Source organism: Corvus hawaiiensis, chromosome 6 (assembly GCF_020740725.1).
Source record: "Corvus hawaiiensis isolate bCorHaw1 chromosome 6, bCorHaw1.pri.cur, whole genome shotgun sequence".
NCBI lineage: Eukaryota > Metazoa > Chordata > Aves > Passeriformes > Corvidae > Corvus > Corvus hawaiiensis.
In genome coordinates, this window is record NC_063218.1 from 27868460 (window position 1) to 27882072 (window position 13613).

General features: G+C 34.5%; 1 protein-coding gene across 6 annotated transcripts in view; it reads left to right on the forward strand.

Moving 5' to 3' along the window:
* The window catches only part of STRN3 (striatin 3), a 62597-nt gene that overhangs the window by 28701 nt on the left and 20283 nt on the right, over window positions 1-13613 (forward strand). For 3 of the 6 annotated variants that reach the window (XM_048306115.1, XM_048306116.1, XM_048306120.1), the window contains exons 7-9: window positions 541-682; window positions 5949-6059; window positions 12274-12414. In XM_048306115.1, coding sequence (XP_048162072.1) covers window positions 541-682; window positions 5949-6059; window positions 12274-12414 — 394 coding nt within the window. The remainder of the gene's footprint in view (window positions 1-540; window positions 683-5948; window positions 6060-12273; window positions 12415-13613) is intronic. The other 3 variants (XM_048306117.1, XM_048306118.1, XM_048306119.1) reach the window with 3 other exon arrangements.

The following is a 13613-nucleotide window of genomic DNA, read 5'->3' on the forward strand; positions in this document are numbered from 1 at the left end:
ATTTTCTTCACCTGAAGAATGAAATAAAACTTTTCACTGATGCCTTGCCAGTGGGTTTTTTTGTTTTGTTTAAAGTGAAGGTGTGGTTAGAAATAGTAAAAAGACAGTTTTCCTAAAATGCTCTATATTCCAAATTTATGCTTCACACTGAAGTAGAACTGGAAAGCAAAAAGAAAGAAAGGCTTCTGGACCAGTAGAAAGCATAATTTGTAAGCCTTCTCTCCAGAGCTGTTGATAGTGCAAGAAAATCAACAAAGCTTTCTAATTGTTATATGTTAAAATAGTGAAGACTAGAGTGTATGGGATTTTTGTTGCTAAAGCTAGTGTCAATGTTCTTCTTATTTCCTAGTGTTCACTAGCCTGCACTGCTCTCTTTTTTGTTTTGATAAGCTCTAAGTTTCTTTTTCTGCATTTTAAATTGAAAAATGTTTTTCCCTTGCAACAAGTTACTCAGTGAGAATAGCATATATATTTTCTAACCTGAATAACTATAAAATCTGTTTATGATTCAAATGCAGGAAAATATTTTTCTTCTTGCAGATTGGTAATGAAGGTTTAGCTGCTGACCTTACAGATGACCCTGATACTGAAGAAGCTTTGAAAGAATTTGACTTTTTAGTAACAGCTGAAGATGGTGAGGGAGCTGGAGAAGCTCGAAGTTCAGGAGATGGAACAGAGTGGGGTAAGACACTAAAAAAAGCATTTAGAAATAAGGGAATACTTGCTCATGATAGTACCTAAGGGTTTTGTAATTGCCCACTAAAATGGTGTGGATGTGTGGATGAATGTGATGATCAAACATTGATGCTTAGAAAATGATCTATTGTATGGTGAAGCTTTCAAGTACAATTGTAGTTATATTTGTTTCAGGTTTTGTTTTTGATTTCAAAACTAAGAGGAGAATATTTTCTTTCTTAGATAAGAAAGGCTAGGATTCTGAATGTTTCTATACCTGGATTAAATTTGCTTTCAAATACAGATTCTTTTTTCCTATTTGTTTCTTATTAAGACCTTCAAACTTTTTGTACCTAAGTTAAATTAATTTCTTCAGTGTACTTGAAAAATGGACAATTAGTACTTTTATTTTTCTGACTGAGATTTTTAGATGTTGTTGCTAATATGGTTTGCATTAGTAAAATAAAAAAACCCCCTGAGATATTTTCTAATAGCCCAACTTCTTATTAGTAATTTGATGTGAAACAGAATATGTTAAGTCAGAAACTTCTGCAACCTGCATGTTTCGAAAGAGGAGATTGAAAGAAGGAGAAAATTTTTAGAGGAAAAAGAATAGTGACTCAAGTAATCAATATCTGCCTTAGAATGGGAAATTGACTGTCTTAATTTCTGAACTGTGATAAGGGCAATTTTGTAGTTACATACTGTAAGTCTTAAATTGTAAGCCCCAAACTGCCATTAGATCATGTTTTTTGAGCATTTTATGTCATTGTGACAATGAAGTCATACATCTTAGTGAGCAAAGAGCATATGAAGATTTACAGAAATTAAAGTAATGGTACATCTTCCAGGAAAATAATCCAGTCTTGATTTTGAAGGTACCAAGGATTAGAAAGCATTATTTCCTAAAAACTAATATCAAAGGATTAGTCACCTTTATTTTTAAAACTCAGTCTTATTTCTTGTTGGAAGTTGAAGCCAAACAAGCTGTTACTTTTATTTTTTGTAACAACTGTCTATTTTTAGTACCATTTTAGTTGCTTGGTGTTGTTCCCCTTTGAAGTTGTTGTTATTTGATCAGTTTCTTGATCATCTTTTCATTTAGGCACACAGGCAGATCTCTTGGTGTAAGATGTCTCATAGAACCTGAAGCGGAGTTTTTGACTTCATTTGCAACATCCCTTCAAATACATAGTGATGTAGAAAGTTCTGGTTCTAGTATCAGTCTTACTATTGTATATAAAAGGCAAGATAGTTTGATACTGTAATTCATGCAGTCAAAGATTTACCCATGGCGGACTACTGAAACCTACTGCATTGAACTGGCTCTTCCACTGAAATTCCAAGTCATTGTTTCCAAAGATTACTTTCCCGGGTGTTCTATCTCTGGCACTTTCTCAAGTAGTTAGCCAATTTTAAGGTCTATTTTAAAAATCAAATTGACCCACCACACTTTTCATAGAGCAGTTTGAATGTTTTTTATTACAGTTTAAATGAACCCATAGCATAATGAGGCAGAGCATTGTAGGAGTTTGTACGCACTTGTGACAGCTGGTTTAACTGCAGCAATCCCATTGCTACCAGAAACTCATGTCTCAGATGAGGAAGTGGGAAGGACGAAATAAAACATAATCCTAGTTTCATCTTTCAAAGTATGTTCTGAGTTTTGCCATATGAAGACAGCTTTCATAAGTTTTTTGTATATTTTGTATGTTTTGTAACTTAAATCAGTCAAAGATGCTCACAACTGTAGTAGCAGTATTTTTTTCACAGTATGTCACTGATTTTAGTACAGATGTTCTTTCCTTAAATGGGCATTTAAGGATACAGTCCATCAGATCTTGGGGTTGTGTTACTTTTTTAAAGATCAGTGTAAATATGACAAGGTTTCTTTGTTAACTATCACAAGTAACATTTTAAATACTGTCCCACTTAAATGCTTTCTAAAATAAAATAATACACTACCTCAACCAATTTATTTCAGCCTGTCATGTTATTTTGAACTCCATGAAACTGTTGTTTCTTCAAATATCCAGGTCCATCCACTTAGTTATTTATTTTGAGGAGAAACTTAAATTAATACATACCATTACTTCCTAAACAATGGCATCACCATGAACTTAAATATTTCAGTTAAAATTCAAATTTTTCTTCATAATGTGGTAGTTGCTCTGTTCTGTTTTCATAGTTTTTTCTTTCTTCCTGTTTTAGTTTTCCTGTCATTAGCCTCCTTCTATCACTTCTTACTCTTGCAAACATTTAAGCATTCTGAAAAATATGTAAATATTTACATCTCTAATTAGTTATAATGCTTTTATTTAGTATCTGGAAAACAAACATCTGATGTTTAGGCTCTAAACATATTGCCTAGTCTTGCTTTATTAATATTTACAATATTTAACTGTGAAGTATTATCTGTAGGTCCAACTTCCAATATCCTAAAATATTTCAGCACCAAATTTGATAGTTACATTTTTGCTGTTGGAGACTCCTTCAAACCAGCCACTGAGTGTTGTGAAGTTTGGATTGCTTTTCTTCTATATTATGGCTTTGTATGAACACATTCTTTTTTTATAAGTGCCTCAGTTAACATTGAATGTTAAATTAATTCCAAACATTGTGATTTAAAGTGTCCTGTCATGCAACATTTTTTACTTAGGAACAGCTTATCTTCAAAATAGTGAAAGATGAGGAAGTTCAAGCAGCATTAAATGAAGAGTTAAAGTATGTGACATGCTAAAAAAAGAATATACAGGTTTAGATTAAAAAAATAATAAATTTCTTGTGGTCATTTAGTATCAAGAAAAAATGCATATGTAACTTCAGTTTGTTTAAGCAAACAGGAATATATACATATTGTTATATATTGTGCTACATATCACAGATTTAACATATTACATGGTCTCTTTTTCTGCTTATGGTTTCAGTGACTAACTGTGTGTTCATCATTGGGTTTCTCTTTTCCATGAAACACAAAAGTTCTGTTTACAGATGGACCATGATTTAGAGAATGACTGACTGTGCCCAGAATTCTGGGTGGCAGAGTGTGACTGAAATTCAGTCTCTATGTCATCTTCAAAATGCTTTTAAAAAATAGAAAAATTTAAAGCCAGCCTTTCTCCACCCAGTTATACTGGTCAGTGGACTTCCTGGGTCCTCTGTGCTGTCCTGGTGTAGTTTAGTGCAGGGAAGATCACTGTTGGGGGGAATTGCAGAGATCTTGTAGTTACATGGCTCTGTTCTGAAACAGCCTAATTTATTTAGGCATGCTGGAGAGAAACACTATTGGGTTTTCCTAAAAATCTTATTTGAAATTCATTTCACAGCCTACCCAGATAATGCAAGTTAGTATTTTATCTAGTTTTCTATTTCTAACCTACATTTCTGCAGCCAACAGTATTGGTTTTGAATATTTATGTTTGCAGGCTTGCACTTTTCCTGTTTTCTGTTGACTGAATGAGCCCAGTTCCTTCAAATTCTTTGTCTTGATATTTAATGCCCTGTTTGTTTTGCACTCTGCAGACATTTTCTAAACTTCCAATGTAGAACATAGACTGAACATGTTACTTAAATTTTGTCGTCACCTGCGCTGTCCTGGTTTAATGCACTGCACCTTCTAAAATGTACCAAAATGACTTTTCTTAGAACAGCATTACATTGATGTTACATGGGGTCATTTTCTGGTTCAGTTTAATTCCCTAATCCTTCTTTGTAATACTACAACCTAGCTAATTATTTTCATTTTATTAATGGTGCTTTGGAATTTTTTTTTATTAGTTTTAATTAGTTTTTAACTGAATTTTCTTTTAATTGAGTTTTAGGGAGTTTTATTTATATTTCTTTTGATTAGGCATATCCTCTGACTTCTCTTTCTGTGCCTCTTATGTTTCCTGGGTAATCACTATTACTCTCTGTCAGTTTAGGCCCAGTGCTCATGAAGATTGAGGTCTTTGTGTTTGCAGTTTGGTAGATGTAGCTGTAGTTTGGTGTAGGATGTCATTGTTCCCTTCTTGTCGCCAGAGTTCTTTGTGCACAGCTCAGGGTACTCTGCCATTGTGCTGCCTGTTTTGTGTTTCACTGCTCTTGCCATTTCTGTATTCTACCTCTTAGATGAAGATTGTTTGTCGTTGAATGATGGTAGATGCATCAGTATCCTAGGATATCTGTCTGCTCATTCGTTGTCATGTTTCGTCATGAAACATGTATTTGGAGTAACTCCTATTGTTTTTATCCTAAATGCATGTTGCTTTGTTTCTGCTGTGTATGACTCCTCTTATGCACTTCTATGGTTATAATATATATTATAAGTTCAAAAATGGGTACAATCATATTGTAAGTATGATTGGAAGTTGGGAACTGAGGAACTAAGTCTTGTGATTTCTGTGCCTAAAGAATTTGTGAGCATAAAGCTGAACTGGCACACAAACCAAGTTTGGTTGCTGCCTGGTTGTCTACTAGCAAAAGTGCTTCTGCAAATGTTGTTTGCCTTGTCTTAGAAACAGGTTTCTCTTTTTACTAATCTAAGTTTCCAGAAATGATTGAGATGGATAGTTTAGAGAAGTGGAGACTTAACTTTTCATAAAGAATAATTAACTCTGCAATATTTGTCAAACAGAAAAAGATAGGTCTTCTGAAACTACTGTGGAATGTTGTATTTCTGCTAGTTATGATTTGATTTCTGGAATGCAGTGGGATGTTCACCCGTGCAAATTACTTTTCTTCATCTCTATATGAAACACTGTATTTTTAGACTTGTCTCTGATTATATGTAGGACCAAGGTTTCTTTCTTGTGCATGTAGAATGAATGCGAAAGGATGCATGGTGGTCTTCATGAATAAACTGGCACTGACTTAGCTTGCATTTTCATGAGAGATATAGCATGAATTCTTTTATTTGCTTATTCAACACTGGCTGAATAATTTCTTAATGCTGTCTTTCTAAAGATGCAGTAATTGTTTCTGAACACCAATGATCTTTTGTGTATTTTGAAGTATCTAACATAAACAGTTACTTATGAAGCTTAATTTGTTTGCTCCTTAGTAACAAATTAACGTACAATTTTCAAATATGTAACTGATAATATACAGTGCCTTAGAAAACTGTATGAAATGAGACTTTGTCTTTTATAAACTTAAAACTGAGACTGCACCTTTAAAATAAAGATTTATTAATAACTTTTATTAATACTCTTATACAGCTATGATAGTGAATCACCAACAGCTTGCATTGCCAATTGCTGATTTTTTTTCTTTTAATAATATGCTGCATGTAGACAAAGATGACCTGTCCCCAACTGCTGAGGTTTGGGATGTAGACCAGGGACTAATAAGTAAACTGAAGGAACAGTACAAGAAGGAACGAAAGGGGAAGAAAGGGGTAAAGAGTAAGTGCAGATTCTGAATCTTGTAATGCAACACTTTTTTGCCTATCTATATAGACGACATTTTTTTTCACAAGTTCTGTTTGTTGGTTTGTTTTTTTTTCATTAAACATCATTTTCTGTAATGGGGGCAACCAACTTTAACTTTCTACCTGTTGAATGTGAGTATGTCAAAACCTTTCACAGCCATTTCATAAATGAGAAATGTTGAAAAGACTAAAATTCAAGATTAAAGAGGTTAAGCAAACTAAATGCTTAGGAATGTTAGTGTAAAAATAATGAACAACTTGCATTTTGAGGATATTCCTACTCTGAGAAGTTTTCTGAAAGGTTTAAACTTTATCTGCTTTCTTAAGTATAATATTGTGATACTGTTCTGGGAGTGGTGGTTGTTGCAGCTTTTTTCAGGGGTGGTGAGGTTTTTTTTGTGGTTTTTGGAGGTTTTTTTTAATGTGAGTTTGAATCAATCTGTAATTGCTATTTATGGGCTTGTAATTATTTTTACAGGCCCAGGCATAGAGAATTAGAAAATGCCTGTAATGTAAATATGAACTTTTTGGTAGCTTTGTTTAGGAGATAATCTTTATCTCATGGTGCCCTTCGCTTTTCTGTGCATTTACCAACATTTTATTTGATATTCCTTTACTCTCTGAGTTTTCTGACCAGTTGACCTATTTTAACTGTGTCATTTAAACCAAACTTCAGTGTTGAACTACCTGGTAAGAATGCTTTTGGAAATTATGTTATCAACTGCACAAAGTTCTTAGTGCATAAAGTGGTATTAAATCTATGTCACCATAGAATGGTTTGGGTTGGAAGGGACTTTAAAGACCATCTAGTTCCAGCCCCCCTGCCAGGGGTGGGGACACCTTCCACCAGACCAGGTTGCTCAGAGCCCCATCCAACCTGTCCTTGAACACTTCCAGAGATGGAGCACCCACAGCTTCTCTGGACTCCTGTTCCAGTGCCTCACTACTATTACAGTAAAGAATTTCTTCCTAATAGCCAGCCTAAACCTACTCTCTTTTAGTTTAAATCTTATCCATACTTCTGGACTCACTGCAACAGTTCCATATCCTTCCTGTGCTGGGACCCCAGAGCTGGATGCAGAGGGGCAGAATCCCCTCCCTCTCCCTGCTGCCCATGCTGCTTTGGATGCAGCCCAGGACACACTTGGCTCTCTGGGCTGCCAGTGCCTCTCTCAGTGTCCAGCCTCTCACCCAGCAGCACCCAGAAGTTCCTGTGGGCAGGGCTGCTCTCCATGTGTTCATCCCCAGCCTGTGTTGGTACCTGAGGTTGTCCTGACCCAGCTTCAGCACCAGCACTTGGTTGTGTTACAACTCATGAGATTGCTATGGACCCACTCCTTGTCCAGGTCCCTCTGGATGGTATCCCATGCCACTTTAGAGCAGCTCCCATGATTGCCATGCTTTTATTTTAAATATTTTATAATAGTTTTCTGGAGATGCCTAGTAAAAAAATATTTTCCTCAATTTGAAAAATTTGGTATACACTAAATTACATGATATTTAAAATATAACACTTCATGAAGAATTCTGTAATTATTAAGATTTGAATTTAATTTGTAACACCTAACAATTACAGGTCAGTTAGTGCATGTTGGTTGTTTTTTCAGCATTTTTGCATGACATGTACACACATGTAAAAGCTTTGACAAAGCAAAGATTTTCACCTAGTTTTTGCTTTAGTGAGAGCCTACAGTGTAGTCATCTGCATGCTAATGCATATCAGCATTTAACATATAAATCAGCAGTTGACACCAAATTTGCATGAAGTATTTGGTAGGATTAGAAATTGATTTTTAGTACCGAAATGGACTTCTTTTATTTGAAATTTTCTTACTAAATTCTTCACATTTTAGATATTTTGGACCATAGTGGCTGCAAAATAACAGAAAGTTTTCTTAATCTAAAGTAATTTTGAAGTATTTTGTTTACAGAAGACAGTATTTAGGATTCAACTGTATGTCATGGTGCTGAGAAGTGACATAAGTCATTGTTTAGCATTTTGAGTTTTAAGTTTAAATTCTCCTTTGGGAAACCCTGAAAACATATAGTGTCACAAGGTGGTTTGCTGGTCATAATCATGATGGTTTCTGATTAAAAATTGGCCTCTAAATTACTGAGCTAATTGAATGAGAGAACTCCACACACAGAGTAAAAGTATGCGTTCGAGGTTGGGCAGATTTACTTAAATTTGATTTTGTAGACTTTTTTTTCCTCAGCTTTTTAACATTCTGAGACTGAAAATAATGTTGAAGACCTTTATTCCTGCTGCTCATGTCTGATCATTTGGGAGCTTCATTCTGAATACATATCTCTTCTTTTGCTCTTCAGTGTTTTGACTTCTACCAAATTTGTTTTGAGCACTATCAGAACTTATCTGCATGGTAGTATATATCATCATAAATATCAAACAAATGTGCATTAACTGTCATCTCTTGCAATACTTTGAAGACAGCATAATAGGACAGACATTCTGATGGGTTCTTTTGTTGGATATGCATCTGGTAGCTGCCACAATCTGTATTTACACTGTGACATAATCAGTCAGTCACAGCCCTGGCCCCAGGTATGGAAACTTTCTTTCCACATGTAGACATAAATAAGTGAACAGAAGTAGATCTGATTCTGTGTTGATACTTCTCTAGTCTGTATCCCTGTTTTCTTTTGGGTAGAACACTTTAATTAAAGTCATCTTCTGTCAGCACATATGTTTTCATTAAGTAATACTCTTGTTTGCTAGGGAGAAAGAGGGTGTCTGTCCAGGTAGTCACCATGTTACGTGAAAATACTACCTCTTTATGAAAGGATCTTTAAAAATACCCCACCAAAACAACAATAAAAATCCACCACCCATGCTTTCATTTTCTTTACAATGTTAGCTGTCAAATAATGCAAAATCTGTTTATTGAAGAGTTTTTGTGTTAAAAAACCCCAGAAGCAGAGAAACAAACCACACCTATACTGGACTTACCGTGATACATAGATAAAGAATTAGGTTTGATTTCTCCAAAAACAGGCTTCCTTTTTCAGTAATATGCTGGATTTAAGGCCTGCTTCTTGCCCAACTTTGATAAGATCAATTTTGGCAGGTAAGTCAGGGGATGGCTGTTTTTCAGATATAGTCTGTCACCTTTGGAGGATGTAATAGTGGAGGTCTTGTATATCTCATTTCACACTATCAGGTTAGAGTAATGTGTTCTCAGCAATTTGAAAAATGGTTTTCACATCTTTTATATATATATATATATATATATGTGTATATCACTGTTGAAATGAAGATACTTTTACTGTTTTTCCTTAATTTACTTGAAGCTTTTTGCACTTTTTTACTTTCCCGCTCTTTTCCTTCAGTGTAATTGTTCTGTACTTACAAAACAGTACCCATCCCATTCATTTTCCTAGCCTTGATTTCTGCAAATAGTGTAATAGTTGATAGGAATGGAAACAAATCTGAATTTTACTATCTTCATTACTGTCACCTGTTCTTGACATATAAGGATCTCTGTTGTATTTGGGCTTGGGCTAATACATCTTGCACCTAATAGAACTCTGCTTAAGGCTTCTCAGACTAAAACTTTTCATCACTGAATATTCAGTAATCTTTTTCACTTTTGATCTCTGAAGGACAGTACACTGAGATGGTACTGTAACTTTTGCTTCTGTTCGTACCAGGTCTATAATTTTTTTTTGTCATTGGCTTTTTTTGAGGGTAAAGGGTCAGTTGTCCCATTCGCGCCTTGAACATAGTTGCATATGCAGGGACGGCACATTCTTTAAAAAATCTCTTTGTAGCATTTACAATACTTGAACAGTTATATGAAGTTACACTTGCACTTACTTGAAAGCAGAAACTTGTGCAGTCTTCTATAGTGTTGGCACAGTCTTGAATATTGACATATTTTTCAGCATGAAATAGACAGAAGTTGTTTGGAACAACAGCTGCTCCTTTATAAACTTCTCTCTATATTGTATGATGGATTGAGGACTGTTCTGACATTATGCCTGCCTGAAGGAAAAGAAGTGCCCAAACATACTGAAAAACACTAAAAGGCAAGGCTGTCAGGTCCCCTAATTAGTGACAAATGTAATGAACGCCTGCTTAAAGGTAGCAGAGCAGAGGGGCTACTTCTAGTTACTTCTGAGTATGCTTTGAGACAAACTTCTCATGCTCATATGTTTGGCATGAGAGCACCTTGAGAAGATGGTTTCAGTTTGGATAGAGTGAGAGTTTATAAGCCATTTTTGGCATTTTCCATCAAGGTAGTGAACAGTTCATGTGTATCAACATGGAGAAGACAAGTGGTGTTTTCTTCTGAAAAGCAAAGGGTTTGTTAAAGTAAACAGTTTAGGGTCCCAGTCATGACTTTTATCCTCATTTTATTGATTTCTCTATAATATCTTCAAGAATATATCTGCTGCTGGTCACAGTAGGTGCCTGGCTGATGGCCGACTGGAATAAAGACAAAGACAAGCTTTGTAGTCTGTATGGTGTAGTGATCTGGCCATTTTAAGAGTGACTTTTCTTATATGAGATCTCACCTGCTGACTGCAATATTAAGTATTATACTTTTGAAATTAAATCCTTTCAGTATAGTGCCTGTTAGAAAGAAAGAATGTTGATTCAAAAGAGATTTCTCATTATTATTTTTCACTCACTTCTTTAGCTGAGATCACAGGTTTCTAGACATACTTCTACACGAGAGTAAAATGAAACTTAACTGCTCAAGTGACCTGTTGTGTGAGGAAAACTTTTGGAAGCCAGTTTTCTTCTCAGTTGCTTCTGGGTAGCAGTCTTTGTATATTTAACTAGAATACTAAGTGTTCCATAAAAGAAAGAAAAAAAATACCAAAAGCAGAAAAAATATAAATATAGGGAGTCTTATTACTTGGCAAAATGAGAATGTTTTGCAAATATTAATTAGAATAGTTATATAGCATCCTTCTAGGGGTACGTGAGGTATACTTGCTATAATTCTGCTTCAAAAAATATTTTTTGTTGTCATCCCTCTCTGCAGGGAATTCTCCATTATCTTTAGAGAAGTCTGTTATTCATGGATACTTATTTTTGAACACATTAATTTAAACCAGTAAGATCTGAAATGATCAGATACTTTTTGAAAGAGTGTATTTTGGTGTTTAACTGTTTGAATGAACAGTTCTGATTTTGACAAGTCACCTGTAATCATAGTGTTTACATTTTACTTTTTTGACAATAAAGGCTTTGGTTTAGTTTCATTTTCCTTTTTAATAAATGTGATACATGTCACCTCAGTATAAGAACTTGTTCACCAATGCTTCCTTACTAAATGGTCCTCATTATCTCTGCTTGCAGTCCCAGGAAGGGCTGTTTTATTGGTTAAAATTTGGTTATGTCTTTCATCATTGTGGTTTGTTTTCTTTAAAGAGGTTCTCTCACTGAAATACACTTTGATTGAAGCTTGACTTTTTGACATGGAAGCTATAAAGGTGAAAGCAGGAATGGATTTACTATTTTTAAAATATTTCAAATTATACTATTTTTGTTTGCTGATGTCTACATAATTAAATGCACATATAATTCAGAACGCTTTGCTTCTAGAGGCGTGCTTTTATAATTGTAATATAATACACATCTACAGTTTCATACAGTGGTGGAAGCATTCTTGCTCTTGTGTTTAACAAACACTTCATACAATTTAAATACCATTCAAAGCAGGGAAAGTTAATTGTTCGTTGCACCCCCATTATGAGTTGTCTGTAGTTTTGCTCTCATTTTTAAGCTTATTTTTAATTTTCACTCTGTTTTTTAATGTTAAATTGTTTAGTAAAGTTGTGTAATATTATTAGAAAATGTTTAATTAATACGTTTTATGTTTAATAGTGAATGTTCTTTTAATATTTGGCTTGACTTTTCAGTAGGGCTGTAAGATGATTTTTTTTTTCTCTTTCCTACAGGAAACTGTAGAATAGTTCTGCAGAAAACAAAGGAGTTATTCTTTGATTTAGTGAATTAAAAATGTTTGCATGTAGTTTTCAGATTTGATGTATTAACTCCTGCTTTTGATTTCCAAAATATTACTAAACAAAAGCAAAGCACTATTTATTTTAAGGAGGTCCCGTCAGTAATTATTCTTATTTAATGGATTTTTAGACTTCAGTCAAGTCAAGCGGTAGCAATCAAATGAATTTTTGCTGCTGACATTAATTTACAGGAGTCAACAGGACAAAACTTCACGACATGATAGCTGATCTGGGCGATGATGAGATACCCCACATCCCTTCAGGAATCATTAATCAATCTAGGTCACCCTCTTCTAGAATGACTGATCATGAAGGTGCAAGAGCAGAGGAAGGTACAAAAAATTCAGCTACTTACTATATTTCAGGAGATTTCTTTTAGAGAGCACACGCTGTCATTTTATTTTCCCCTCTATAGAGCTTAATGCAGTTGCAGATTGCCACATTATTTTATTTGCGATTCTTCTCAAATGGTTTTGTGAGAATATGGCTTGAGTTTTTGTGGCTTATCATAACTCACCATTATTTCGTAAGTATTTTTAAATAACTTAATGTACAGCAGTGTGTTCTGACACTATTCACTATTAAATCCCTGTTTGCAGACCCTCCCTCCCCCATTAGCAAAACCTTTCACAAATAGGTTGTTATTTTTTGAGGGGAAAAAAGGTGAGTATTAACATTTGATGCACAGTTTGGATTTTAAAATGAAAAGTGGTGATTTTAGTTATGGGACTAATTAGGTCTCTTTTCCTCAAATTTAATGTTCTCTTTTATAAAATTCCCTTGGTCTACATACACAAATTTACAAAGACACTATTTCTTTACAAAGTATTTGTTTCAGTTTCAGGTTTATCTTTGACAGTGGAAATTAGTGGCAAGCTATTATATCTAAAGTCAAAAACCTTGTATTTGGCTTTTAAGTTTTTTGTTTTAAAGGAATGATTTTCCTGTATTAGCTTTGAAATTAGAATACCATTCTAATTTCTAAATTGTCCTCTACATAGAACATATTCATTCAAAATACTCAGATGTATTCAGATTTGGCTCTTTGAGGGATGATCTTCGACCCATAAGACCTGGTATGGTATCAGCTATAGCAGAAATGGAATTTGCATTACTACTAATTCCAGTAATCTGTTGGTTCACCTGTTCTTCTTCACCCTTGGCCTCACAAATGCCTGTCACCAGGCAAGCAGAAAAAAAAAGCAAAACCATGGTTCAAGGAGGTTTTTTTGCTGCTCTCCCAAACTGTCATTTTACCAAAGTTGTCTTTTTTACTGCCTTCCTTTTCATCTTTGTTTTTATTTCCAACTTCAAGATGAACCAGTATTAAATTTACTTGTGGAATGCAACTGAAAAATCTACAGGTGAAAATACACTTGCTAAAACTTGTAGATATACAATTAGGTTGTATTTAGGTTTAGTGTTTACAGGCTTTAGGTTGCCTTTTAGCCATGTTTAGATATTAAGGCCATGTGATCCTACAGTTACAATTTTCTAGGTCTGTCTTTGGCTGTTTTTCTTAGGCCATATA